The 26,815-nt window shown below is 59.6% G+C and overlaps 1 protein-coding gene across 1 annotated transcript in view; it reads left to right on the forward strand.

Moving 5' to 3' along the window:
* The window catches only part of HMCN2 (hemicentin 2), a 140,463-nt gene that overhangs the window by 81,739 nt on the left and 31,909 nt on the right, over nt 1–26,815 (forward strand). Inside the window, exons 42-72 of the mRNA XM_082695922.1 lie at nt 770–866; nt 1,026–1,145; nt 2,903–3,064; nt 3,766–4,047; nt 5,321–5,488; nt 6,619–6,732; nt 7,220–7,306; nt 8,100–8,291; nt 9,137–9,310; nt 9,442–9,555; nt 10,093–10,235; nt 11,185–11,335; nt 11,950–12,171; nt 13,681–13,794; nt 14,197–14,384; nt 14,905–15,001; nt 15,782–15,943; nt 16,097–16,210; nt 17,053–17,255; nt 17,894–17,975; nt 19,576–19,707; nt 22,042–22,185; nt 22,273–22,432; nt 22,520–22,644; nt 23,054–23,237; nt 23,771–23,868; nt 24,372–24,638; nt 25,184–25,365; nt 25,818–25,899; nt 25,993–26,129; nt 26,642–26,783. Coding sequence (XP_082552048.1) covers nt 770–866; nt 1,026–1,145; nt 2,903–3,064; nt 3,766–4,047; nt 5,321–5,488; nt 6,619–6,732; nt 7,220–7,306; nt 8,100–8,291; nt 9,137–9,310; nt 9,442–9,555; nt 10,093–10,235; nt 11,185–11,335; nt 11,950–12,171; nt 13,681–13,794; nt 14,197–14,384; nt 14,905–15,001; nt 15,782–15,943; nt 16,097–16,210; nt 17,053–17,255; nt 17,894–17,975; nt 19,576–19,707; nt 22,042–22,185; nt 22,273–22,432; nt 22,520–22,644; nt 23,054–23,237; nt 23,771–23,868; nt 24,372–24,638; nt 25,184–25,365; nt 25,818–25,899; nt 25,993–26,129; nt 26,642–26,783 — 4,639 coding nt within the window. The remainder of the gene's footprint in view (nt 1–769; nt 867–1,025; nt 1,146–2,902; nt 3,065–3,765; nt 4,048–5,320; nt 5,489–6,618; nt 6,733–7,219; nt 7,307–8,099; nt 8,292–9,136; nt 9,311–9,441; nt 9,556–10,092; nt 10,236–11,184; nt 11,336–11,949; nt 12,172–13,680; nt 13,795–14,196; nt 14,385–14,904; nt 15,002–15,781; nt 15,944–16,096; nt 16,211–17,052; nt 17,256–17,893; nt 17,976–19,575; nt 19,708–22,041; nt 22,186–22,272; nt 22,433–22,519; nt 22,645–23,053; nt 23,238–23,770; nt 23,869–24,371; nt 24,639–25,183; nt 25,366–25,817; nt 25,900–25,992; nt 26,130–26,641; nt 26,784–26,815) is intronic.

The following is a 26,815-nucleotide window of genomic DNA, read 5'->3' on the forward strand; positions in this document are numbered from 1 at the left end:
AGGGGGGGTGAGAGTCAGGGACTCTGGGTCAGCCTGGAGTTGCATTTCAGCCCCACTGCCTCCTGGCCGTGCCACCTTAGGCAATGTCCTGACCACACGGGCCTCAGGTCCGTCACCTGTACGCGCCTTGCCAGCTTTCTCCTGGGGTGGCTGGGATTCTTCTAAAATGAAAGCCGGCCCCTAGGACAGCTGGTCCATGTCAGCTGGGGCGGGGGGACGTGATCACCCCCTTCACCTTGTGAGACGCGATCGGTCCCAACTCTGAGCACCTCGATTTGGTTTCCGCCGCCCGGACCGTGTGCCCTCCCTCCCCTGCTAACGCCCAGGCTGGCTTCCTCACACCCCCTCCGTCAGGATCTGGCCTCTGAGGTCAGGATCTCCTGCCCCCCTCGTTCCCCAGTTCCCCTTCTGCTCTCTCCCGTGGGACTCTCCAAAGAGGCCGGGAGCTGGTTAAAGGCAGGAGAGGGGCTGGCCCAGCGTGTGCCCATCGTCCTTAGCAGGGCCGGGCGTGGAAATGAAATGGGGGTGAGGCTGGCAGGGCTGGGGAACCCATTCCACGGGCCCGGCCCACGTCAGGCCACCACAAGCCGTGGCTTCTGGAAGCGTCAGGTGCAGTAGAGGGGAGAGGTGCTGTCACCGCCCCGGGTTCCAGGAGGGGGAGGGGTGAATGCAGTCAGGTAAAGTGACCTGCCCAAGGTCACACAGTCTGTCTAGGGGGAACCCCATCTCTGTGCTGCCCCCGCCGATGGGTCCTTCTTGCTCTTGCCAGGTGAGCCGAGCGGAGTTGGGGGACGCAGGCCGCTACACCTGTGAGGCACTGAACCAGGCGGGCCGCTCGGAGAAGCACTACAACCTGAACGTCTGGGGTGAGGGTCTCGGGGGCTGGTCTGGGCTCCCTCCCCCGGCCCCCTGAGGGGATGCTGCCTCAGTGGCTCCAGGAAACAGGCTTTCTCCACTGTCCGTCCCTCTCCCTTTCCAGCCCACTACTCACCCACATCTCTCCCTGTTCTTCTCTTCTTCCTCAGTGCCTCCTGCGTTCCCCTCAAGGGAGCCCCGCACCCTGACCGTGACCGAGGGGCAACCCACCAGGCTGTCCTGTGACTGTCGGGGCATCCCTTTCCCCAAGATCACTTGGAAGAAGGACGGTAGGATTGCTTCCCTCGCCCAGCCCTGCCCTCAGTGTCCCTTTGCCCTCGCTTGGTGCCCCAACCCCCAGATTAACTGAGCTGGAGATGGGGGGCTTATGGCACTGGGGGGTAAGGATGCTAGTTAGGGAAGAGACGCTGCCTTCAGCCCCTGTCTGCTCAGTCCCCGAGTCTGCCAGGGGCCCCAGCTGCTTCCCAGCCAGGGGGAGTTGGATGGGTCATTCCAGAAAGCCCTCCCCGGCCCCCACCCCAGGCCAGGGCAGGGCCTCCTGGACACGGCCCCTCTGTGTTAACCTGTCATGTAGCCATCTCAGTCCTTCAGTGTCTGCTGTCCCAGGAATCTGAGTCCCGTGGGGCACTGTCTGAGTTCCAGGCCAGCACCTGGTACAAGATAATAGCTCCACAAATATTTGGGATTCATTCATTTAACCGATATTTACTGAGAGCCTCTTTGTGCCAGGGCCCCTTCTGAGCATTGGAGATAGGGTGGTGGATTGGGGTAGTCAGATAATAAACAGAGAGTTAGTGCATAACTTTGATGGAAAGTGTGATCTGTGGAGGAAAATAAAAGCAGAAGAGGGAGAAGATGTTTGCAATATCAGGCTGGGTGGCCAGGGGTGCTTCGCCAAGCAAAACTGAAGAAGGTTAGGGAGGGATGAGCATGAGAGTATTATAAGGAAAAACATTTTAGGCAGAGGTATGAGCAGGTACAAAGGTCCTGGGGCAGGAATAGGCCTAGCAAGTTTGAAGAACAGGCAAAGAGGGAAGGGGCTGGAGCCAAGTCAGCAAGAGACAGGTAACCAGAGATGGTCACCAGAGTGACGGGGGCTGCGCGGGAGGCCACTGTAGCGATCTTGACTTTTACCTGGCGAGGGATGGGGCTGCTGTGAAGGCTCTGGATGGAGAAGTGACACAATCCTGTGTAGACTCTAGCAAATCTACCCTGCCGGCCGTGCTGGTGCAGGGTTCCAGGTGGGAGATCCTGACCGCCTAGAGCAGGCGGGTAGCCGTGGCGGGGTGAGAGGGCTCCAGAGTCTGGCTGCGTTTTGAGGGCAGTGCTGGCAGATTTCCTGCCGGCTCGGATGGGAAGCAAGAAGGAGGAGTCAGGGTAACTAGAGGTTTTGGTCTGAGAGTCAGGAGAAGGGGTGTCATCATCACCGAGAGGGAGAGACTGGGGGGCAGGTCTGGGGGCAGACCTGGAGTTTGGGGCTTGTTAATTTGGAAGCCTCTGTTAGACACCCTGTGAGAGGTCAAGTGGGCAGGCAGGGGGAGGGGTCTGGAGCTGGAGGAGAGAGCTGGCTAGGGATCCGCCTGGGCGCAGCAAGGCAAGCCAGCAGGGGAGAGAACGTGGACAGAGAAAAGCTAAGGGGAAGCAGCTTGCTGTCCCTCCCCTCGCTGCAGCTGGACGGATGGAGCCTTCCGTCGCCTTCATTGAGCCCGACTACGTGTCTGGCCCCAAGGAGCCCCTAAGGATCCCAGGGAGGGTGAGGCAGGGTCGGCCCCCCTGGAGGCCTAGGCTGGGCTGGAATTCAGACGGGACACTGATCTGCAGGCAGCTCTGCACTGAGGAGAAGCCTGGGGGTTGTGGGAGCTCAGAGGGTGTGCCGGAACAGCTCTGTCACTCCGGGAGGACTTCCTGGTCGAGGGGAACGTGGAAGCGAACACCTGAAGGCCTGAGCAAGAGTTGGCCAGGACCGGGGAGGGGAGGGTGAGCTTTTGGGTGGAAGGACCAGAGGCTTCTTTCTCTCTGCATCCAGGGCGGCCCCTGCCAGGGGAGGGGAACAGCCTGGAGCAGGTGTCGGCTGTGGGGCGGCTCCTGTACCTGGGACAGGCCCAGCAGGCCCAGGACGGCACGTACACCTGTGAGTGCAGCAACGTGGCGGGAAATAGCAGCCAGGATCAGCTGCTGGAGGTTCATGGTGAGCGGGGCAGGGACAGCCTGAACTGGGGGGAAGGGGCCAGCAGGTGGGGGGCGGGGCAGGAACTGTGGCAATGAAGACAATGTCCCGTGCCCTCGGCGCCGGCTGGCCCCTCCCGGCCAGCTTGCTGCCGCTCGTGAGCGGCACGAGAGAGGGGCGACAGGATCCCAGCAGCCCCCCTTGGCCCAGAGAAACCAAATGTATCTTGAAACCCTTGGAAACAAAGCGATGTAAAATGTAGGTGACGCTCCTACGTTCTCTAGTCCAGCAAGGATGAAATTAGGTACGCAGCCTTGTAAAAATCGTTCTAGAAAATAAAACTGGAAAGCGCCCCGCTCAGCCTCCCACCTGTGCTATCCTGCTGCACCCCAAATGGTCCCAGTGACTGTTTAGGCTCCAGGAAGGCCCTGGTTTCTGAGGAGGGAGCGCCCTCACCGTTCGTCAGGCTGCGCTGTGTGACCTTGTCCTCCTAACAGCGTCTGGCCCTTGATGCCCAGGGTGCGGGGGAGGGGTCAAGGGCACTGCCGTGACCCCATTATAGAGATGGGACATGGGTGCCCCGAGCGGTGAGGCCACCTGAAGATCACACAGCCAGCAAGTGGCCGGTGGCGCAGAGGCCTGCGTAGGGGCAGGCCTGGATCGTGGGGAGGGCTTGGTGCCCAGAGGCCGCGGTGGCCCACCCTCATGGGCTTTCTCCTTAGTTCCCCCTCAGATCGCTGGCCCCCAGGAGCCCCACACGCAGGTCTCTGTGGTGCAGGATGGGGAGGCCACCCTTCAGTGCCACGCCACCGGGAAGCCCCCGCCCAAGGTGACGTGGGAACGGGACGGCCGGCCGCTGACGGCCGAGTCTGGCCTGCGGCTGCAGAACCACGGTCAGAAGCTGCGCGTGGAGGGGGCTCAGGCTGCCCACAGCGGACGCTACAGCTGCGTGGCCGAGAACGTGGCCGGAAGGGCCGAGAGGAGGTTTACGCTCTCCGTGCTGGGTGAGGACCGGCTGCGAGCTGGAGGGGGTCGGGGAGTGGGGCCGACCGGAGAGGGCAAGGCCAGCCCAGCCTACAGGCACAGCCGCTTGTTCTCCCAGGAGTCAGGCCACGGAGGGGGCCGCTGTTGGGGGAGGCCTTGAATACTGCTCTCAGGGTCACGACTGGCTCCAAATAGCCTTCGTTCCCTCCCTCCTTCTCTTCCTTGCTTGCTGTTCCCTACTCCCTTCCTGGCCCTGGAGAAATAAGTAGTCTCTGTTCTGCATGACTCATGTGATGGGGGGCGGGGGGATCCCGGGCCCATGAAACACAAGGAAGAGCCCCGACACTGGCATGGGAAGTCAGGGCAGCCTCCTGTGTGAGGCGACCTTTTAGCTGAAATGTAAAAGCTGAGTAGGAATGAACGAGGTGCCCTGGTGAGGGGAACAGTGTGCAGGGCAGAGGGAACAGACTCTGCAGAAGCCTGGAGAGGTGATAGGGTACTTTCAGGGTAGCTGCAACAGCCTTCTGAGTCCAATCTTTTTTTTTTTTTTTTAAGATTTTATTTATTCCTTTGACAGACAGAGATCACAAGTAGGCAGAGAGGTAGGCAGAGAGAGAGAGAGAGAGAGGAGGGGCTCTCTGAGTAGAGAGCTCGATGTGGGGCTCGATCCCAGGACCCTGGGATCATGACCCGAGCCCGAAGGCAGAGGCTTTAACCCACGGAGCCACCCAGGTGCCCCTGATTCCAATCCTTGATTGAGCTCTAACTGTATGCTTCAGGGTAGGGGCAAGAAGTGTTAAGAGATAGGTGGCTCAGGCTGGGTTTAAGGATCATCATGCTCTCTGCCAGCTCCCTCCCCCCTCTACCTCCCAGGGGTCCCTGGCCTCGCCCACTTCTCCCTGCCTGATAGAGTGTGGCTTCCTTTTGGAATGGATCCTTTAGAAAGTGCAGAAGTGTCCCTCGCCTCTGCTGTGTGGATTCAGGGGTGTGTCTGCAGACCCCTGGCTCTCACTCCTGTCTTGTTGCTCAGCATAGACACTGTGCTAAGTGCTTGTAGAATCCTCCTAGCATCCCTTGGACTGGGTGGGGAAACTGAGGTCCAAGGTGTTTGCCTGAAGCCAAAGCCCAGCCTGTGGCCACCAGTCACTCCCTTGAGTGGGAGCCAATCTGGTCTTGTCACTTCTGCTCCTGGGGCATCCCTGACTGGGGGTGGGGGGTCCTTGCCCGGGAGAGCTGTTAGGGGGCAGGGAAGGAGCGTACAGCCCCCATATGCGGTTTCTGTTCTGTGTCTAGTGCCCCCACAGCTCATCGGAGACTTGGACTCACTGACCAACATCTCTGCTACCTTGCACAGCCCCTTGACGCTGCTCTGTGAAGCCACAGGTGTCCCACCCCCAGGGGTTCGCTGGTTCCGAGGAGAGGAGCCCATCAGCCCCGGGGAGGACACCTACCTCTTGGCAGGTAAGGTGCCAGCCAGGGGAGCATCTGGTTATGAGGTCTGGCCCTCTGTCTCTGCCTCTGTTTATCACATGTCCATGACCTCTGACCCTTTGCTGCCAGGCCTGGTTGGGATGACCACTGAGCTCTTGGTCCCCCAAGGATGCAACCAAAAACACTCGCTAGGTGAGGTACTCCAGGAGAAGCAATTAGATTTAAGTAAGTCTGGAAAAGACTTCTGGCCCTGTTCCCCTCCTAAAGACTGACAGTGATTCTTTGCATAGTTTAGGTTCTGATAAGTACTGCCGGGGGAAAAAAAAAATTCTCAGGCACATCTGTAACATCTTCCTGAACAGTAACATACTTTAGAAATGCTGAGTCAAGCACCTTCTCTGCATATTTGTCCTGCCCACAAACTGGTTTGTGATGGTTCTTATTGGTATACAGATGGGGAAACTGAGGACCAAGAGGCAGTGTCCAAATCTTGCAGGAATGGCAAGTTCAGCTTTAGCGCCAGTGACTCATCACTTGTCGCACACAGCCAAAGCTGGGATGGCACATATACTCTCCCCCGTGCACCACTTCTGAGCACTTGGTAGGGGCTGCCAAACGCCTTGTGATATAAATTCAGAGACTGCATCTGGGCAAAATGGAGCTTGGCAATCCATTAGTGATGTCTGCCCTGGGCACAGGAAAAGCCATAATGACATGTTCTTAGATGATCCTTGATTGGATCCCCTGGGAGAAACTGGCTTGCCTTTGAGAGGTCTTTGGGAGAAGAAGGCTTTTTCCTAGGTCTGCTAGAATAAAATGGGGGCCTCTGGCCTGGCCCAGGACTGCAGAGCCTGTTGCTGTCCTTTTAGCCCCAGTCAATCCCCAGAACCAGGGGTAGCCAGGGGACAGAGCCTTCTTACTAGAACAGGGTCCTCAAGTTTACCCACGTGCCCGTCTAATGTCCAGGGGCCTCCCTCCATCCGTTTGCCCTCCTGGGCCTCAGTTTCCCCATCTGAGGAAAGGAGCACTGCGGGAGGCAGACACATACACGTCTAATGACAACACCTGGTGCACTCCTGTTCCTGGTGGGCAGCCTGGGCTCCAGCTAGGACAGAGGTTGCTGTAGCTGTCCTTGGAGCCCACTCCTCTTCCTCCCCCAGGTGGCTGGATGCTCAGGCTGACCCGGGCACAGGAGCAAGACACAGGTTTCTACTCGTGCCTGGCAAGCAACGAGGCTGGGGAGGTTCGGAGAAACTTCAGCGTCGAGGTCCTGGGTATGTCACACCCCCATTCTCATGTGGACCCCATGAATTCCTCCTCTGCCACCTTGGAGCTTCTAGAGGGCCCATGCCCAGGACTTAGGGCTCGTGCTGTAGCAGGGAGCTCAGCACAGGAAGGAGGGAGAGGCCAAGCTTTGTCTTCTGTGCCTGATCATTAACGTCTGCTCTGAGGCTACCATGGAACTTTCCAGAAACAGTAAAGACTAACCCCAAGTGGCAGGGGGCAAATATTCTCAACACCACTCAACCGCCTTCCTCTGACCAGGGCCTTCCCCTAGAGGCACTGGTACTTCCCTCAGCCAACACCAGATGTTTATTGAACTCACTGCCCCATGGAAGCAGGCACAGTGGGACGGGAAACCGAGGCGCAGGGAATTGAAGGCGGTCGCCTTGGGCTCTTGGTTCTGGCCTCTTGTCTTCCTGCTTCACAGTCATTCAGCCAGCCCTGGTCAGGAACCTTCTGTCTCCCTGCTTCTTGCAGTGCCTCCCAGGATTGAGAACGAGGACCTGGAGGAGGCAGTCAAGGTCCCTGAGGGGCAGACAGCTCATCTAATGTGTAATGCCACAGGTAAGGGCCACACACACGGTAGGCTAGGAGAAGCACGAGAAGGCAGCTTCAGAGAAGAGGGGGTACTGGGGGGAGTCCCTGCTTGCCCTCAGCCCCACTGGTCCTCGTGGTGGGTCTCTCTGTATCATGAACTTGGCACCGCATTTCTGCTCATCTTTGTGCCCGCTAAGCCCCTGACCCCAAACACTCCCCTCTCCTCACCTGACTATAGAACTCTGGTTCCAGAAGTTTCCACAGGGAGTCCTTGGCTGACCCCTTGGGCCCGTGGGTTATCTCCACTGTGCTCCCACAGGCCCCAGGGCTTTCTTGTCCCAGCACTAAGCACACTGGACTGTAATAACCTTGGGACATCTGTGTACCCCAGTTGAGCTCTGAGGTCCTTGAGGACCCAAGGACTGCTTTGTCACCATGGTTTTCCCAGTGTCTGGCAGAGTAGGCTCCCATTAATGCTTTTGGACTGGGCTGGGTGGCTGCCTGGGTGGGTGGGTGGAAGGATGGATGGATGGATGGATGGATGGATGGGTCAAAGGAATAATCTGCCTTTCTGTTTTGCCTATGTCCACCAAGCCATCTCAGCCCACTCCTCCATAAGGAAAAGGCAGTCAACCACGTAGGAAAGGACCCAGACCAGGCTTGATGGCTGCTTCTGTGTCTTGCCCTGCTGCATGGGCCTCTAGACTGAGATGGAGAATCCATATCCTCTACCCTATCCTGGAGCCAGCTCTGACCTCTGGGCCAACAACCTAGTCAGAACCTGCTGAATTCTCTTCCCTGCCTCTTCCCCTCCTTGCAGGCCACCCACAGCCCAAGGTCACGTGGTTCAAAGATGGCCGGCCCCTGGCTGGTGGAGATGCCCACCACATTTCTCCAGATGGAGCCCTCCTACAGGTCCTCCAGGCCAACCTGTCTAGTTCTGGTCACTACTCTTGCATTGCGGCCAACACTGTGGGGGAGAAGACCAAACACTTCCAGCTTAGTGTCCTGGGTAAGTGCTGGGCCTCTCCTAGCCACCCTGGGTGCCATGGGAGGGAGAACCAAGGTGACCAGTGCCTTACAGACAGCATCCCACTCAGCCCTCTTCTGTTGTTTTTTTTTTTTTCCCCCCATTTCTCCGGGTTCAACAATAGCAATAACAACAAAATAGTAGCTCTGTTGGGTGAACATTAATCCTGGGTTAGGCATTTGGACAGGCCCGATTGGTTGGATCTTCACAGCAAGCCTAGGATCTGGGAGATGTCCTTGTCCCTGTGTCACCAAGGAAGCTCTAAGGCTTAGAGAGGTGACAGGGCCCCCAAGTTTCCATCTCCTCAGGGCAATCATCATGAATTGTCTTGTCAGGAGAAACAGGGGTCTAGCCAGGATACAGCCTGGCTTAATAAAATCTGTTTCTAAAAATGCTGGTGGTTCGAGCCCCGCATCGGGCTTTCGGCTCAGCAGGGAGCCTGCTTCCTCCTCTCTCTCTGCCTGCTTCTCTGCCTACTTGTGATCTCCGTCTGTCAAATAAAAATGCTGGTGGTAAAGGGGACAGTCTCCTGTGGGACTTGAAAGAGGAAGCCTTAGGATGAATGAAAACAGGGCTATTGGTGCATCAGGGAACCCTCTGGAACACGAGCAGAACTGACAAGGCTCTGGTAAATCAGTAGATCGCCTGGATGTTAAGAGACTACTGGGGAAACTGAGGCAGGAATCGTCCAGCTTCCCCTGTGGCATTGCTTAGTGATGGAAAGCCCAGGCTCTGAAGTTATGCACCAGGGTCTGAGACTTCTCTGGCTCCTTGGGCCCATGGTTAGGGATCTCTGTTAAGAATCACACCATTGGCCTCCCCCACAGTGGTTCCCACCATCCTGGGAGTGACCGAGCACAGTGCAGATGAGGAGGTGACCGTGACCATCAACAACCCCATTTCTCTGATCTGCGAGGCACTGGCCTTCCCCTCCCCCACCATCAGCTGGATGAAGGACGGTGCCCCGTTTGAGGCTTCGAACAACATCCAGCTGCTCCCAGGTGATGTCCTGTGGGGGTGGGGGGAGCGAGGAGACAGGTGACAGGTTCTTGGGCTAGGTTAGAGGAAGGGGCTGGTGAGCCTGACGTCATGTGTCCTTGGGGGTGACCTTGGCCACTGCCCCTGCAACCAGGCACCCACGGGCTGCAGATCCTGAATGCCCAGAAGGAAGATGCGGGCCAGTACACCTGCGTGGTCACCAATGAACTTGGGGAGGCTATGAAGAACTACCACGTGGAAGTGCTCAGTGAGTCAGGGACACTCTGGGGCACCAGCAGGACAGGCGGGAAGCTATGTGGAAGCCTGGGGACCCCTGGCACCTGGGCCCCACAGACACGCGAGGCCCCTCCTGTGGTGGTCAGAAGCAGCCCAGGCTGACTCAGTCACCTTAGGGCCCAGGACCCCAAGAGATGGGGGACACGTGAGGTAGAACTTAGGTCAGGTGGACGCTCAGATCCACCCCCGTCCTGGCTTCCTTCTGCCACCTGCACTGCGGTGGGGCCAGAGGCCCCACAACTTGAGACCCAGCACCCCCAGAATGGCCCCCAGAGGTCACCCCAGGAATTCCCCTGCCCCGGACCTGCCCTATCCTGTAAACCACTGACAACCAGCACTCTCTTCCTTAAGGGAACAGCGACAGGAGCGGGTCTGTCTCCAGGGCCCCTGTTCCTCGGCCCTTGGGAACCAGTCCCCCCGTTTCTGGGACTGCCCTGGGCACGGGATGCGCGCTGGGTCTCGGCACCCTCTCCTAGACCTGCTCCTCAGACCCGTCTGTGGTTTTCAGTACCCCCTTCCATCTCCAAAGACGACACCTTGGGGGAGGCCAGCGTGAAGGAAGTGAAGACCAAGGTCAACAGTACCTTGACCCTGGAGTGTGAGTGCTGGGCCACGCCCCCGCCCACCATCGGCTGGTACAAAGACGGACGGGTGAGTGAGGGAACCAGGGGGCGCCCGGCCTCTGCGTGGAACCTTCCAGAGAAGGCCGTCCGAGCACCCGGCCCCAGAGCCCGCCTAGGCCCTGCCCTACTTTATATTTTAACAAGAAATCCAACTGTTTGTAGGGAACGGGCCTCATCAACATTAAACCCTGCATTTACCCATTTAACTCCCGGTTTTTGAGCTCCACAGGTTTGGTGTTCTAACACCGTCAGAGTGCTACATCACTCTGTGTTGTATTTTAAAATTTTTATCAAAATAGAGGTAGGCTCAGGGCACCATGGTAGTGCAGTTGGTTGAGTGTCTGACTCTTGGTTTTGGCTCTGGTCTTTTTTTTTTTTTTTTTAAAGATTTTATTTATTTATTTGACAGAGAGGGATCACAAGGAGGCAGAGAGGCAGGCAGAGAAAGAGGGAGGAGGAAGCAGGCTCCCTGCCGAGCAGAGAGCCCGATGCGGGACTCGATCCCAGAACCCTGAGATCATGACCCGAGCCGAAGGCAGCAGCTTAACCCACTGAGCCACCCAGGCGCCCGGGCTCCAGTCTTGATCTCAGGGTCCTGAACTCAAGCCCTGCATCAGGCTCTGCGATCCGCTTGAGTCCACGTCTCTGTCTCCGTCCCTCCACACTTGTGCTCTCTATCACATAAATGAATCTTAAAAATACACACACATATATATGGAGGCTCCTCGGGGTCCTTTTGGCCCCTCATTTCTTTTTTTTTTTTTTTAAAGATTTTATTTATTTATTTGACAGACAGAGATCACAAGTAGGCAGAGAGAGGGGGAAGCAGGCTCCCCACTGAGCAGGGAGCCCAATGTGGGACTTGATCCCAGGATCCTGAGATCATGACCCGAGCCGGAGGCAGAGGCTTTAACCCACTGAGCCACCCAGGCGCCCCTGGCCCCTCATTTCTGATCATTCCCCCCTCCCACCCCCAGCCCGTGACTCCCAACCCGCGGCTCCGCGTCCTGGGCGAAGGCCGGCTGCTCCAGATCCAGCCCACACAGGTCTCGGATTCAGGCCGGTACCTGTGTGTAGCCAGCAACGTGGCTGGCGAGGATGACCAGGACTTCAATGTGCTCATCCAGGGTGTGTGGGGGCCGGTGGGAATGGGGGGGCGGCCCAGCTGGGGGAGGGGGGCGTCTGTGCGTCTGGAAGAATCTGGCAAGAGGACTCTGTTCCTGGCGGCTCCTTCCCTTTCTCATCGCTGCCTGGTGTGCTTTACTCCAGACCCCCGGCCGGGCTCTCCCATTAGCTGACTTTGTGACCTGAGGCCATCATCGGCCTCCCCCTGGTCTTGGTTTTACTTGGGTAAAATGTGGGTCATCAGATCAGGTGGCCTCGGGGGCCCCCAGCACTTCTGACAGCCGATGGTTCTGTACCTCTGTGCTCCCATCAACTCTGGCTGAAACTTAGGATCTGGCTTCCTCCTCGGCGAGGGGTCGGCACATCATGGGGTGTCTTTTGAGGCTGCTGGACATAAGCCATAGAGGGCAGAAACCTTACCCTGGTGCCGAGCATAGTCGTTGCTCAGTAAACACTGGCGGAAAGAATGAGTGATTTTAAAAACCGCCTTGACCTAAGAGATCTGCTCTAACCGTGAGATTTCCACACCCGACAGAGGCCGGCCCAGGCTCTCCTTGAGCAGAGACGAGTCCCCACCCCTTGGCTGTGTGTTCTAACGGCTTTGCCCCCTGCCCCAGTGCCCCCCATGTTCCAGAAACTGGACGATGTCAGTGCAGCCTTCGAGATCCTGTCCAGGGAAGAAGAGGAGGCCCGGGGCGGGGTGACGGAACGCCGGGAAGTTGTGGAGAACAACCCCGCCTACCTGTACTGTGACACCAACGCCATCCCCCCGCCGGAGCTCACCTGGTACAGGGAGGACCAGCCCCTCTCGGCCACAGATGGGGTGTCTGTTCTGCAAGGTAGTTTAGGGTGCACAGGGAGGTCGGGCATTGGCGGGCAGAGATCAGGCTTCACCCGCCTCGGAGCTGGGCTCCTTTACTGTCCTTACGAGTCTTGGAGCTCTCCCGTGTCCTGCTGGCTGTGTGGCTGTGTGACCACGGGCAGGCCATGCGACCACTCTGGGCCTCGGCTGCCTTTTGCAAACCCGGCCTAGTTGCTCTTTGCCTATTTCCAGGCAAGAACGGGGTCCCCCTTTGCCTCTGGTTTTTAGGCCCAAGGTTCTCACCTGGGCCGTGCCCGCCTCCAGCTCTGTAATGCCCCGGGATAACCAGCCAAAGCCGGTGTCTTTCTCGGCAGGGGGAGCCCGTCCCTTTAGTAAGATCTCATGAGGACCACACTGTGGGGGGGTGGGGATTCCAGGCGTAGAGCCCCGTGTCATCTCATGGGCCGGGACTCCGTGACCTTTTAGCTTAGGATCTGCGCCAGATCCTGTCAGGCCTGGAGGCATGGTGGGGCCGGCTGGGGGTGGAGGCGGGGTGTTTGCATGGGCCTCTGGACAAACAGGGTCATTCCAAGGTTTGTACTTTGGTGCTTGCAAAAGATGGCAGCCTCTTGGAGATGGCGAAGAGGCAATGCTTACTGAAAGCTGTTTGTCAGAAACCCCTGACTGACCTCTCACCCTGGCCACTGCCCTTGGACCCGAGCACCGATCCAGATTCTGGGTACACAGTGAGCTCGGTCACATGCTGATTCCTACCTCAGCTCCCGACCAGAGGTTAATCCCAGTCGTCCGCTGACCCGCCCCCGTCCTCCTAGCATTACCCTCCAACCCCACCACTGACCTCTGACCCCGGCCGCTGACCCTTAATCATGGGCGCATAGTGGTCACAAGGGGACCTTAATTTTGAACCTTACCATAGATTAATATCACATGTCAAGGGACCCCCCCCCCCAAATGCAGCTGTTGTTTCTCCAATCCCACTACTGTCCCCGGCTCTGGAGGTCATGAGCTCCCAATCCCAACCCTGGTCACAAGTACACGGCAGCCGGGGCCAGCGATCCCCCAACCCAGAATCCAGAACACAGGATGACCCTAACCCGGGTCCACTGGAGACCACCGCTAGCCCCACAGAGATGCCAGGGTCTGGCCCTAGCTCTCTCTTGATCGCAGAGGGGCCCAGGTGACATCTGCTAACCCCGATCACCACAGCCCAGAGGAGCTGCCTCATTGCTTCCCAAAAGCCCACCCCTGGACATTTGCCCGGCTCTCTGCCCCCTCCCTCTGTCTTCACGGGAGCTGAGCTCAGCGCTGCTGGGCACTCTTGGGAAGCCTCAGTTCTTCCATCTGTAATATGGGAGGAGGAGTAGCACCAGTGGCAGAGGCCAGGAAAATGTTCAGCCCAGGGCCTGGCCCACAGCAAGCAGGGCAGGCTGATTCTCTCCGTTTCACAGAGGAGGTGGGGCAGTGATGTCTTCGGGGTCCACTGCCTCCGTCCCCTCGTTCAGGTGTCCGTCCCGTGTCCCCGCAGGAGGCCGGGTCCTGCAGATTCCCCTGGCGCGTGCGGAGGACGCCGGCAGGTACTCGTGCAAGGCCTCCAACGAGGCGGGCGAGGACTGGCTGCACTACGAGCTGCTTGTGCTGAGTGAGTGGCCAGCTTGGGGCCGGAGGGCTTCGGTTGGCGGGCCCCACGGGGGCCTCCCTGCTGACGGGGTCAAGGCAAAGTGCACGTTCAGTCCCGCCGTACTGGGAGGTGGATCACGGAGGCCGTGCGAGCTTGGACTGGGTTCAAATTCCAAGTGGGCCGCTTTCTAGCCATATCACCTTGAGCAAATCCCAGCCCTCCCAGTGCCCCAGATTTCTTCGCTGCATCTGGGCCCGGAGGTGGAGGGAGTAGGGCGAGAGGCGGCGGGGAGGAGGGCACCAGCCGCCCTAAGCCAGAGCCTGGCACCATGTGCTGCTCTCCCCTCCTTGCTCACCCCCACCTCAGGGGCCTTTCCCAGGCAGGCTGCCTGCTCCTCACCCTGCTCTCCCCGGCCCCCCGCAGCCCCACCTGTGATTCTGGGTGACACGGAGGAGCTGGTGGAAGAGATGACCGTCAACGCCAGCAGCACCGTCAGCCTGCACTGCCCAGCCCTGGGCAACCCCATGCCCAGCATCTCATGGCTCCAGAACGGGCTGCCTTTCTCCCCGAGCCCACGGCTGCAGGTCCTAGAGGACGGGCAAGTCTTACAGGTCAGGGCGTCCTCCAGCTTGGGCTAAAGGCAGCAACTGCTGTGACTCGGTCCTGCTTGTCCAGGAACCGAGGAGCTGCCGTTATCTGCCAAACGAGGCTCTTTGCCTGGAAGCACGTTGGAGCAGCCGGGATTGAACCCAGCCCCCCGAGTAATCGAAATTCAGCTTGCTGGTGACACAGGGCTGCACTTAGCACCCAGAAAGGACACATATGCACCTCCTCCTAGAGCCCAGTACAGCACCGAGTGACTGTTTGGGGCCGGGGGGACACTGTTGTCACTACGTAGTTTGCTACAGGGAATCATCCATGTCAACCTCACACTGTGCCCCGAAGGTCACAGAGAGCCCTTGGGGGATGTGGCAGGCAATGTGTGCCTATCCGCAGAACCCCCGAGCACTGCTCCGTGAGGACAGAGGTGGCCGGCCTTCTGGGGGCGGGAGCCCTCATGGTACTTCCTGGGGGACCCCAGAGCCAGCAGGCCTGTGGGGTGTCCCAGGCACCTTCTCCCTGCCTCTGCAGGTGTCCACGGCGGAGGTGGCTGATGCCGCCAGCTACATGTGTGTGGCCGAGAACCCGGCGGGCTCCTCGGAGAAGCTCTTCACCCTCAGGGTCCAAGGTGAGCTGGGCTGAGCAGTGGCCCCTGGGGGTTTCCAGCTCAGGGGGGCTCTGGGCTGGCCGTGGCCCGTTCCCCAGTTAACCCTGTGGGCAGACCTGGCCCCTCTTCCCGCCCGGAGAGGCACCGCCTCCTTGCTTCCAGCGTCCTGGGCTCTGGGCCCATGTGCCCCATGGGTGACCCTGGCTGGCACCAGCCATCTCCTGGGACAGGGAAGGGACCCTGATCCTTGCAGGCCCACTCCAGATGATTTTAAGCAACGTCAGAGGCCGCCAGGGAACGACTCCTCTGAGGCCTTACAGCACTGTTATTGAGACTTATTCTATCCCTGGCGTGGGGCTGACACGCTCCCCAGACCGACCTTCCGGCCAAGCAGGAGGCCAGCCCAAATGTACGGCTCACGGAGGCCACCCGGTAGGGGGTTTCCATCTCGTTGGCCTCGAGCTCTGCCTCCAGATGTGGGGCAGCTGTGGCCTCAGGGACGGGGATGACCGCGTGGAGCACTCCGGGTCTAGGACATGAGCCTGAATTGATATTTCAGCTTTGCTACTGATCCGCTGTGTGGCTTTGGGATGGTGACTCGCCCTCTCTGATCTCTGAGCCCCGTGTTCTCATCTGTGAGGCAGTTATGACACACGGGGGCTGGTCCATGGCCTTGTTCAAAGATGAACCAAGGCAAGGCACCAGGAGCTCCTCGAGGCCATGTTCCACGCTGTGGCTCTCGGCCCCCTGTGGGAATGCATTCTCATGGGCATTTCTTTCTCCTGGTGGTTGTGGGGACAGCCCCCCCACGCATCACAGGTCCGAACTCGGAGCAGGTCACTGCCATCATCAACAGCAGCATCTCCCTATCCTGCGACGTCCGTGCTCACCCGAGCCCTGAGGTCACGTGGTCCCGGGACAGCCAGCCCCTCTCCCTGGGAAAAGACGTCTTCCTCCTTCCTGGTGGGTAAACTGAGGCTCAGAGCCCAGCCGGAAGCCAGGTGGGAGGTCAGAGTTACTTCCTCCAACCTGGGACCGGATGGGGAATCTGGAAAGGCTGGAGGGCTGTGGGCCTGGGGCCTGCTCGCTGGTGTAAGAGGCCGGTTCCCCCACCAGGCACCCACACGCTGCAGCTGGCCCGGGTACAGCCATCGGACTCTGGGACCTACACATGCGAGGCCCTCAATGCTGCCGGCCAGGACCAGAAACTGGTGCAGCTCAGCGTGCTGGGTACGTCCTGTCTGTCCCCCAAACTCCACTGTCCCCCACTCCTTCAGGGAGCCCTCAGCCTCACCCCCCAAGGCAGCATGGCCAGGAGAGGGGCAGCGAGTGGGCCCTGGAGAAGCTGGGATGCCCATGTTCTCTGCTCAGCATGCTGGGAAGACCTGGTCTGGAGAGTTGGACTCACTGTGTTTCAGACTCAGTTGGGCACGTATTGGCTCCGTGACCTTGGGCCAGTCACTCTCCCTCTTGGAGCCTCAGGCTTCCCACCTGTGAAGTCGAGGAGGGGACAGCGGGACAGACAGCCATGGGAGCCAGCCTAGCCGAGGCCCTTCCCAAGCCTGATTGGTCAGAGGTTCTCAGCCTGGAGCCAGTTTCCAGGCTCCCGGTCTTCAGAGTCCTCTTGGGGAAAAGCTGGCCCAAGCTGTCACGAGGCAGGACTCACTGGAAGGTTCCTTTTAGCCCTGGGTCTGATTGATGTATTCGCGTTCCCTACTGTGTGTGTGCCAGGCCCCGTGCGCTCAGAGCCAGGCGTGGAGGACCTCTGCACTGGTCTGCTGGAGGGACGTGGGCTGTGGGGACCCCTAGGGAGGGCTCAAGCCCAGCCGGGGCCTGCCCTGTGTTGGGAAGTGCTCGGGAGGGCCATCAGAGCATCTCCCCATCTAGGGGGCTGAGGCCCAGAGAACGTAGGAGGAGGCTTTTCCGAGGTCACCCAGCAGGTCCTTGGCGCACTGACCCAGACTAGACTCTGCCTCCAACTCCCTGGGTCTATGCCATCCCTGGGCTGAGGGGGGTGGGGGCGCTCCACCATGACCATGTGACACCGTTACTCCACTCACCTGCTGCCCCAGTTCCCCCCACCTTCAGGCGGCCTCCCAGCGGCCCCCAGGATGCGATCGCGGTCCGGGCCGGGGACAAAGCCATCCTCAGCTGTGAGACCGACTCACTTCCCGAGCCGACCGTGACCTGGCTCAAGGACGGGCAGCCCCTGGTCCTGGCACAGCGCACCCAGGCTCTGCTGGGGGGGCAGAGGCTGGAGATCCGGGACGCCCAGGTGAGCAGCGCGTGGCATGGGCGGCTGTGCGTGGCTGTGGGTCCCGGTCCTGGTGAGCCGGAGAGGTGGGACTGGGGAGCCGTGTGGCCCGGTGTGGGGACTGCTGCCTCCGAGGCCCGCAGGATCTCACCCCGAGTCGAGTGGTCTCCGGGGCAGGAACCAAGAGAAGAGAGCAGGACTCCAGTCTGGTTCTGAGCTAACCTTGAGCAGGTCCATTCCCTGTCACCTGCCTTTGCTTGCCTGGGATCTAGAAGCCTTTCCCCGGCCCCTCTGGCTGCGATTCTGGGAGTTGGCTCTGCCCACCCTCCCTGGTGTGGATGAGACTCACAATCGGCTGCTCTCCTGGCCCGGCGCCATCCCCACAGTGAGGGACTTTCCTCCAGGCTCAGCTGGCGTGCAGGCCCCGGGGAGGGTGGGGGTCTGGAACCTGTGCCCTCACCTCCCAACAGCCCTCCTGCTTCTTGAAGTTCTTGGGGGAAGGCCAGGGGGTCCTATCTCCTATGGCTTCCCAGGCAGAACCAGCCTATCTGGGAAGTCCCTTGTCCAGAAGGTTCTGTGGCCTGGATGTTTTGGGGGAGCCCTGGGTACCCCAATCCCGGCTCCAGGTACACCATCACCACGTGCTCTCTTTGTCCTAGGTGCTGGATAAAGGGCTGTATAGCTGTAAAGTCAGCAATCCGGCCGGGAAGGCCATGCGGACATTTGTTCTCACTGTCCAGGGTAAGCTGCGGACCAGCCTGAGCGCATTGCCATGGGACCCCTAGCAGCACACGGGGCTTCCCAGGGTGGGAAGGGCAGTTGCTAGAAAGAGGCAACAGCCCTGAGTGTGTAGGGCACAGGATTCAGCACTGAAAAGACCAGGATCAGAACAGCACTCGGCCCGTGACCTGCTCCGGGGCTCAGCACACCGCCTCGCCTGCTTCTAGCCTCAGGGTTGTCTTTAGTCGAAGGAGCGAAGGCAGCACTGCCTCTTACTATATGGGAAGCGTTCAGTCGATGGGCTGCCGTGAACTTATCTATAAAGTGCTGGGCACGAGCCTCCCATGCCAGCCCCAGGAGGAGATCCCCCGGGAATCAGATTGTTGGGAGTCCTGGGGCCATGTCACCACCATTTGGAGCCCCGGGGAGGCCCGTTCCATCAGCCCAAGGATGGAGCACAGACAGCACGGGATTGGACATGGCTCCGGAAGGGGCGGGGGTGAGGGGAAGCTCACGTAGGGAAGCAAGGGGTGAAGGCTCAGCCGCATTTGCTTGGGGTCAGCTGTTCAGTTAGAGTATAGAGTCCGCTGTGTAACAAAGAGATCTCAAAACACAGTGGATTAAATGAGAGAGAATGTTACCTCTCTCGTGCAAAAGGCCAGGGGTGAGTGTCCAAGCTGGCGGATAGCTCAGGGCCTACGGAGTGGTAAGTAAATGACTGAGTGGTGATTTGGGGACTCAGGATCATTCTGTCCGGTTGATCTGCACCCGTCCTCAGGGTGTTGCCCTTGGCCACCTGCATTCCCTCCTAGCTCATGGGAAGCAGAAAGGAACAGGACGAGAGAGCGAGCTTTTTTGTTTCAAGCGAGGGATGTGGGACTTGTATCTGTCTCCTCGGGTTGCATCCCATCCGTGGGGACGTAAGGAGCTGGCCACCGCAGGCTTCCAGGGACAGTGAGAAACAGTTTTGCCCAAGCGACCCTGCACTCATCTAAGCTGCTGGGCAAGTTGGGAAGGACAGGGCGGTGGGCAGGGGACACCGGCTCTCTGCCCCCGAAGGCAAAGCCAGTGGCCTCCCCACCAGGTGAGCAGTGAATGGATCCAACTGGGAGCCAAAATGCAGGCCATTGTTGAAAATTACCAACGCTAGGTGTGCTGTTTAAAGCCTTCTGATGGCTACACTGATGAGCAGTGGGAAGGGGGAGGGTCTGGTCGCTGAGAACACAGAGGATGCATCCTGAGCACAGCCACGTTTGTTCCGCTCGTTGTGGTTGCCTGGGCTGCCTGGCCTCCCCTAGCCGAGCAGGAGGGAGTGTTTAGATCGATTAGTGATGTCTGCCCCGGCAGAGGCTGAGTGAGAGCTACCGGCACATGAGCCATGCGCTCGCCATCCTTGGGCTGAGTGGACCCCTCTGGACCCTGCTTTGTAAATGTTTTGAAATAGACACAGATTCTATTTACACCGGCGACTAAAACAACCTGTACAAAGCGTACAGTGGCAAAGTATAACGTGTCAACTACCAACCAGAAGGAAGAGCCGGTGGGGTGTCCCTAATGTGCCCAAGTGGCAGGAAGGGAGCTGCAGAGTCAGGACTGTGGCAATCGGGTGTGTCTCCCGCAGTGCCCCCAGTGTTTGAGAACCCCAAGACAGAGAAGGTGAGCCAGGTGGCCGGGAGCCCCCTGGTCCTGAGCTGTGACGTGACCGGGGTCCCCGCACCTGCTGTGAGCTGGCTGAAGGACAGAATGCCTGTCGGTGAGTCGCCGAATATTCCTTTCTGTGCTGCCGTGACCGCGAAAGGGGAAGAGGTGTTGGTGGTCACAGTTCTTAGCAAAATCGAAGGCGGCAGTGTCCCGCCTGTCACACCCCGTTTGTCTTCAACCCTGCTGGCCCTTGAAATCCCAATGCTGACAGCCATTCCCACGGCCTCCAGTGCCGTCTCCACACAGTGAGGAAGGGGTCTCGAAGTGCAGCTATGAGGGGGTTCCTTGTCCACTGAAAGCCTTCGGGCCATAGTCCTCAGAACCACAGCCCGGGAGGCCCCGTGGGGCCCAGCCAGCCACCTCCCCCTGCCCCACACTGGACCTCACGGACCCAGATCTCTCAGCTACTCCCACAAGCCCTTCTCTGTCTGTCTGTCTGTCTGTCTGTCTTTCTCTCTGTCTGTCTGTCCCTCCCCTGACCCCCTCTCCCTGTCTCAACAACAGCTTTATCAAGATGTATATACCATACGATTTACCCACTTAAAGCTTGTAATTCCATCATTTTGACTATATTTGCAGACCTTCCCCACAACCCACCCAAAAGGCAACCCCTTACCCATTACTTTACACCCCCTGTTTCTGCCCAAACCTCCCACTAACCCCTGCGCCAGGCAGGCCCTAACCCGTTTTCTGTCTCTCTAGATTTGCCTGTTCTGGATATTTCATGTCACAGGAATTATGCAATAAGTGGCCTTTTGGGTCTCACTTTTCCACTTAGCCTGCTGTTTCTGGGGTCCATCCCTGTCATAGCGTGTGTCCATTCCACATTCCTTCTCTTATTTTTTTTTTTTAAAGATTTATTTATTTATTTATTTGACCGAGAGAAATTACAAGTACACTGAGAGGCAGGCAGAGAGAGAGAGAGAGAAGGAAGCAGGCTCCCTGCTGAGCAGAGAGCCCGATGCGGGACTCGATCCCAGGACCCTGAGATCATGACCTGAGCCGAAGGCAGCGGCTTAACCCACTGAGCCACCCAGGCACCCCACATTCCTTCTCTTAAATTAAATGTTTTTTGGGGCGCCTGGGTGGCTCAGTGGGTTAAAGCCTCTGCCTTCGGCTCAGGTCATGATCTCGGGATCCTGGGATCGAGCCCCACATCGGGTTCTCTGCTCAGCGGGGAGCCTGCTTCCTCCTCTCTCTCTCTCTCTCTCTGCCTGACTCTCTGCCTACTTGTGATCTCTGTCTGTCAAATAAATAAGCAAAATCTTAAAAAAATATTAAATGTTTTTCATTCTTTTTTATGGCTGACTCTTCTACTGTGTGCCTGTATCATCCTTGGTTAGTCCTGTCATCTGCTGGTGGACAGGGATGCCCCCACCCCCAGGGCGGTGAATAGTGTGCCGGGAAGGTTCGGGGACGGGAGTGCGTGGGACGTACATAGTCCTTTCTCTTCGGATTGGTGGTGGAGCCACTCTGGGCCGCGTTCTCCACCTCCTTTCTTGACACATGCGCTTTCCTCCCCGAAATACCTACCCCGACCCCCCTGAGCCCCTCCACTGGCCGTTCACACCCGCCTAGTCCAGCTGGGATCTGCTTCCTCCACAGTCGTGCGTGACCCCTCCAGGCTCCGTCGGGGGCTTCTTGGGGCTGATCACGCAGGATCATGCGTGTCTCGCTGTCTCTGATGCACATGGAGCCCCTGAGGACAGGAGCTGAGCTTTACTTGGCTTCGAACCCCAAACTCACAGCTAGACACTCAGTAGCTGTTCAGAAGCCTTCGTGTTGAGAGATGGGCTGTGCCAGTGAGGCCCTGGGGTTGGGGGGGTGGCCCGGCCTGGGCTCAGGCAGAGGTGTAGCTGGAGAGAATGGGGGCCATGCCAGCCTGGGGCGGGGGTGCAGCCTGAGCAGAGGCCCTGGGGTGCCCCTAGCAGGACCTGCGTGGGGACCAGGAAGCAGTCCGTGGGTGGCTGGTTCACCCTGATTGGAAGCCTTGGGAGGTGGTGGTGGGGTGGTGGTGGGGAGGGCCCAAGTGTCCGCAGGAAGAGGAGCGATTCCTGGACACTAAAGTGAGAGCAACATCTTGGCAAGAAGTGTCCCCAGTGGAAAGAACTAGAGAAGGGCTCCAAGGCACAGAACAATGAGAGACCCAGCTGAGGAAGGTCGTGATAGAGTTGGCAAGAGACCCTGCCCCTGTCTGGGCCTCAGTTTCCCTGTGAGCCCAAGAGGCCAGCGGGTGATGCAAAGGTTCCAAGGGTCTTGTGAGTGTGGGGGAGGGGAACCTGCTCAGGGGAGTCATGAGACTGTTGTGTCTGGGCCCAGTGGTGGCACCTGGGGGAAGGGGCGGGTTGGAGCCGGTGAGGGCCTGGCACGTCTCTGCACCCCCCAGAGAGCAGCGTGGCGCACGGCGTGGTCTCCCGCGGGGGCCGCCTCCAGCTGAGTCGCGTGCAGCCTGCCCAAGCTGGGACCTACACGTGTGTGGCCGAGAACGCCCAGGCCGAGGCCCGGAAGGACTTTGTGGTGGCTGTGCTCGGTAGGTCTGCGCCCTGCGCCCCCTATGTGTCCTGCCTCTGTCCCAGCCCACACCAGGCCCCAGGCCTCACCACAGTGCCTGCCACAGAGGCCCCCCAGATCCGGAGCTCGGGTGCCAGCCAGGAGCACAGTGTCCTGGAGGGTCAGGAGGTGCGGCTGGACTGCGAGGTGGACGGGCATCCGCCACCCGATGTGACCTGGCTGAAGGATGGTGGCCCACTGGACCAGGGCGTAGGCCCCCACCTCCGGTAAGGCCTGACCCGGGCCCACCCGGGGCCCCAGGCAGCACCTGCAGACCCTCACGTGCTGGCCCTCGGCGCTCCGTGCCCCCGCAGGTTCTACGTGGACGGCAGCGGCCTGGTGCTGAAGGGCCTGAAGGCGGAGGACTCGGGCGCCTACACCTGCGTGGCCCACAACGCCGCCGGGGAGGACGCCAGGCTGCACACAGTGAGCGTGCTGGGTGAGCAGCTGAGGCGCGAGGAGAGGCGGGGGCTCTGCCATCCGGGAGCTGCGGGACCTGGCCACGGGGAAGGGGGGGACCGCCACTGGGGCGTCTGGAGGGTGATGCCAGGGCCTGGATGAAGAGACCTGCCCGCTCCCAGCCATGCCGGCGCTGTGATCCAGGCCACCCTCTGACCTCTCTGGGCCTCTGCATCCCATTCTTAGACCAGAGACCCAAGCACTCCAGCCGCGGGCTGTGACGGGAGAGTTGGGGAGTAGGGGAGATGCGGACGGAAGCCTGGGGTCTGAGAACCCCATGTAAGGTGGTTGGTGCTTCCTGGCTTTGGCCCAAGAGGAGCCCATCTCCCCCACCTAGACCCTCTGCCTAAACCCCTCTGCGCCCCCTTTTTCTCTCTGCTCACCCCCAGTCCCTCCCACCATCGAGCAGTGGGCCGAGAGCTCGGGGACCCTGCTGAGCAGGCCCGGGGCGCTGGTGACCATGGCCTGCCCCGTCCGGGGCTCCGCGCCCATCCGCGTGAGCTGGCTGAAGGGCGGCCTGCCCCTCCCGCTGTCCCAGCGCACTCACCTCCACAGCTCTGGCCGCACCCTCAGGTAGGGAACAGGCTCCTTGGCCCCTGGGCCGGCGGATCCCACACCCACTCCTCAGGTAGCTTGGGTTTCAGAACCCCTCGGAGTGGTTTTCAGAGAAAAATAATATAGACACACAGAGGTTTATGATGGGGAGAGTGAAGGTCCCCCCTCCCCCTAGCCCCAAATAGAACTCCAGAGATGAAAGGGGCCTCTGCCCTCAGGCTCTTACAGCCCAGGGAGGGAGGCACAGATCCAGGTGAGGACACCTGCTTGTATCCAACCCAGCCTGCCCTGGGGCGCGGGAAATCAGGGAAGGCTTCCTGCAAGAAGGTTTCTGAGCAAGCCTTCACCCATTCTTCAGCCTTTTGGAGCGCCGGCTTTTGCAGGTGCAGTTCCAGGTGCCGGGATAGAGCGGAGGGCAAAGCAAAGTCCCTTCCCGACAGCCGCTTGATCAGGGGAGGAGAGTGGGGGTCGGGGGGGCGACAGGAAGAGAGAGGAACTGTTTCGATGGAGTCCCCTCCCTTTTTCCCCTCCACCCTTCTTGGGGGGTTCAGGATTTCCCAGGTGCAGCTGGCGGATTCTGGTGTCTTCACCTGTGTGGCTGCAAACCCAGCCGGCGTGACCAACAGGAACTTCACCCTGCAGGTGCACGGTACGGACCGGGACGCTCGTTCGGGGGGGGGGGAGGGTTGGAGAATAACTGCATCCTTTGGCCTCTTAGGACACGAACACAGAGACTCAGTCTTTGATTTGTTTGGCTGCTCGTTCATGCATCTCATGAGCAGCCATTAAGACACTGTGGTGTGCCAGGGCCTTACCAGGCACCGGGATGTAGCAGTGAGCAGAGGTGACCCCTGTCCCCAGGACGGCAGTGCAGGAAACAGCTCTGTAAAGAGGTGATCGCAATTCTAGGCAACTAGTGACACCAGGGGAAGGACAGGGAGTGGTGGGAACACAGAGGAGGGTCCTTTAGTTGGCCTGGGGAGTTCAGGGAGGGCTTCCTGGAGGAGGTGAGGTCTACGCTGAAGACAGGAGAGGAGAAGGAATTGTCCAGGAGAAGGGCATTCTGACCTGTGTGGGGACAGCCTGTGTGAAGGTCCAAGCGTGACCTGCCATGAAATGAAGAGATTCTGCCCCCTCTCTTGCCCTGTTCAGTGCCCCCTGTCCTGGAGCCGGTGGACTTCCAGAATGACGTGATGGTGGTCCGTGGCTCTTCGGTGGTCCTTCCCTGCGAAGCCCAGGGAAGCCCCCTCCCCCTCGTGTCATGGATGAAGGATGGGGAGCCCTTGTTGCCCCAGAGCCTGGGACAGGGGCCCAGCCTGCAGCTGGAGACAGTGGGAGCTGGTGACTCGGGGACCTACTCCTGCGTGGCTGTGAGCGAGGCGGGGGAAGCCAAGCGGCATTTCCAGCTGACAGTGATGGGTGAGTCCTCTGCCCACAAGGCCAGCTTCTCTGGGCCTGGGTGCAGGGTGGGCCTCGGGTGGGGGCCGAGAGGAGAAGGTTGGGGGGGAGGTGAACCCCTTGGTGGATCTCCCCAGGGGCTGAACCTGGGTATGGGCTTTGGGGGCAAGGCAGTCTCATACAGGATGCTGACCTTGCCGTAGAAGGGCTGCGTGGCCCTTCATTCTCCTGGGGCCACGCCCTTCAGCTTTGTCCCTCAAGCCGGGACAAAGAACCCCTGAAATCCAGAGGCAGAGCCCTAAGTCTCAAGCATGAAATTTTGTAAATTTTGTGCCATATGGGAAAGAGCTATGTCAGCTGTCTTCCCCCGCCCCACTCCCTGCCATACGGTGTGCTTCCTGGTTTTAAAGCAGAAAGAATTGGCCCATGCAAAGGGGCTCCTGGTTTCTAGCGCCCTTGGCCCCATCTGTGGTCAGCCTCTAGATGGTGGGGGGTGGGAGATGGACCCCAGCTCCCAGTGCCCTGCATGTAGCTGCCATGGCTAACCCCGGCCGGGTATCTTGCAGATCCCCCCCACATCGAGGACTCAGGCCAGGCTGCAGAGCTGTCGCTGACCCCCGGCTCCCCCTTGGAGCTCCGCTGTGATGCCCGGGGTACCCCCCTGCCCAACATCACCTGGCATAAAGACGGGCAGGCCCTGAGCAGGCCTGAGGACAGCAACAGGGAGCTCCGGGTGGAGGGCGTGCAGGTGCTGCTGGCCCCTCTCTGTGGGATGAGGCCGGGGGAAAGGGAGGCAGGGGAGGAGAAGGACCCTGTAGCACTTGGCCTTTAGGCTGAGCTCTTCCTTTGTGCGGGGTAAGCATGTGGAGACCACCCACCTGGGCCCTGCCCTCAAGAGTTCCCAGCCAGAAAAAAAAAAAAAAAAAAAAAAAAAAAAGAGTTCCCAGCCAGGTCAAAGCCAAGGCTGATGCAGAAATAAGAGGAGAGCTGGTGGAGTCAAGGGGTACTTCCTGGAGGAGGCAGGCTTTGCCCTAGCCATAAAGAAGCATCCCAGAGAGGAGAATGATCGGGGAAGGCTGGGTGGCCAACTCAACCAGCCTGAGTCTGAATCCTTGGTCCTCAGTTGTGGAGGAACCAAACCAGATCGGGGGTTGGGCAGGCTGGGGCCGGAGGCAGAGGCTCACACTGCCCTGTCCCCAGGTGGGCGATGCTGGGCTGTACACTTGCCTGGCCCAGAGCCCTGCTGGCGAAGTTGAGAAGAGCTTCCGGGTCAGGGTTCAAGGTAAGGAGGGGGTGCCAGGGCCGAGGCAGAAGAAGGTAAGATGGGGCTGCCGGGACAGGTCTGTCTCTCACAGCCTCTCTGCTGCCTGCCTAGGTCCCCCCCACATTATTGGGCCCCGAGGCCCCCGCTCCGTGGTCGGCCTGGCTCCAGGGCAGCTCGTTCTGGAGTGCTCAGTAGAGGCGGAGCCGGCCCCCGAGATCGAATGGCACCGGGATGGCATCCTGCTGCAGGTGGGTGCCGGGCTGGGGACCCGGGGACGCCACCTTCTGTGCTGCTCAGGCCCTGGACCCTGTAGCCTGGATCCTCAGTGCTGAGGGGTGGCCCCCCATCTTCTGGATGGGGACACTGAGGCAAGGCTGGGACTTACCCCCTGGCTTCTGATGCCTCTCTGTGTGCTTCCCATTAGACCTCCGAGCTCCACACAGTGGCTGGGTGACCCGGGGCTAGTTACCGAGGTTCTCTGTGCTTTCCCCCATCCCCGAAATCGGGACCAAGGATTGTAGGGCTTCTAGAAGCTCTAGCTCCTAATCCAGGCCTGAGGCCTCCCTGCAATGTCCCGGACGGGCAGAGCCCAGGGGTAGGAACTCATTCCCTCCCACAGGAGCCTGTTTCCCCCAGAGGGGTGTCAGTTAAGCCACGGGCCTGCCCCGCTGGTTCCTTGGTCCTCCGTGCCTGGTTCCTGGGGGCTGGCTGGCGCTGGCCCAGCACTAACGAGCCTCTCTCTGCCCTGTGGACATTGCAGGCGGACACCCACACCCAGTTCCCGGAGGACGGCAGGTTCCTCCAGCTGCAGGCCTTGAGCACGGCCGACGGGGGCAACTACAGCTGCACGGCCCACAACGCCGCGGGCAGCACCAGCGTGGCCTTCCACGTGGACATCCACAGTGAGTGGGCCTCACCTCCCCCACCCCCACCC

Source organism: Mustela nivalis (assembly GCF_964662115.1).
Source record: "Mustela nivalis genome assembly, chromosome: 13".
In the NCBI taxonomy this organism is placed as follows: domain Eukaryota; kingdom Metazoa; phylum Chordata; class Mammalia; order Carnivora; family Mustelidae; genus Mustela; species Mustela nivalis.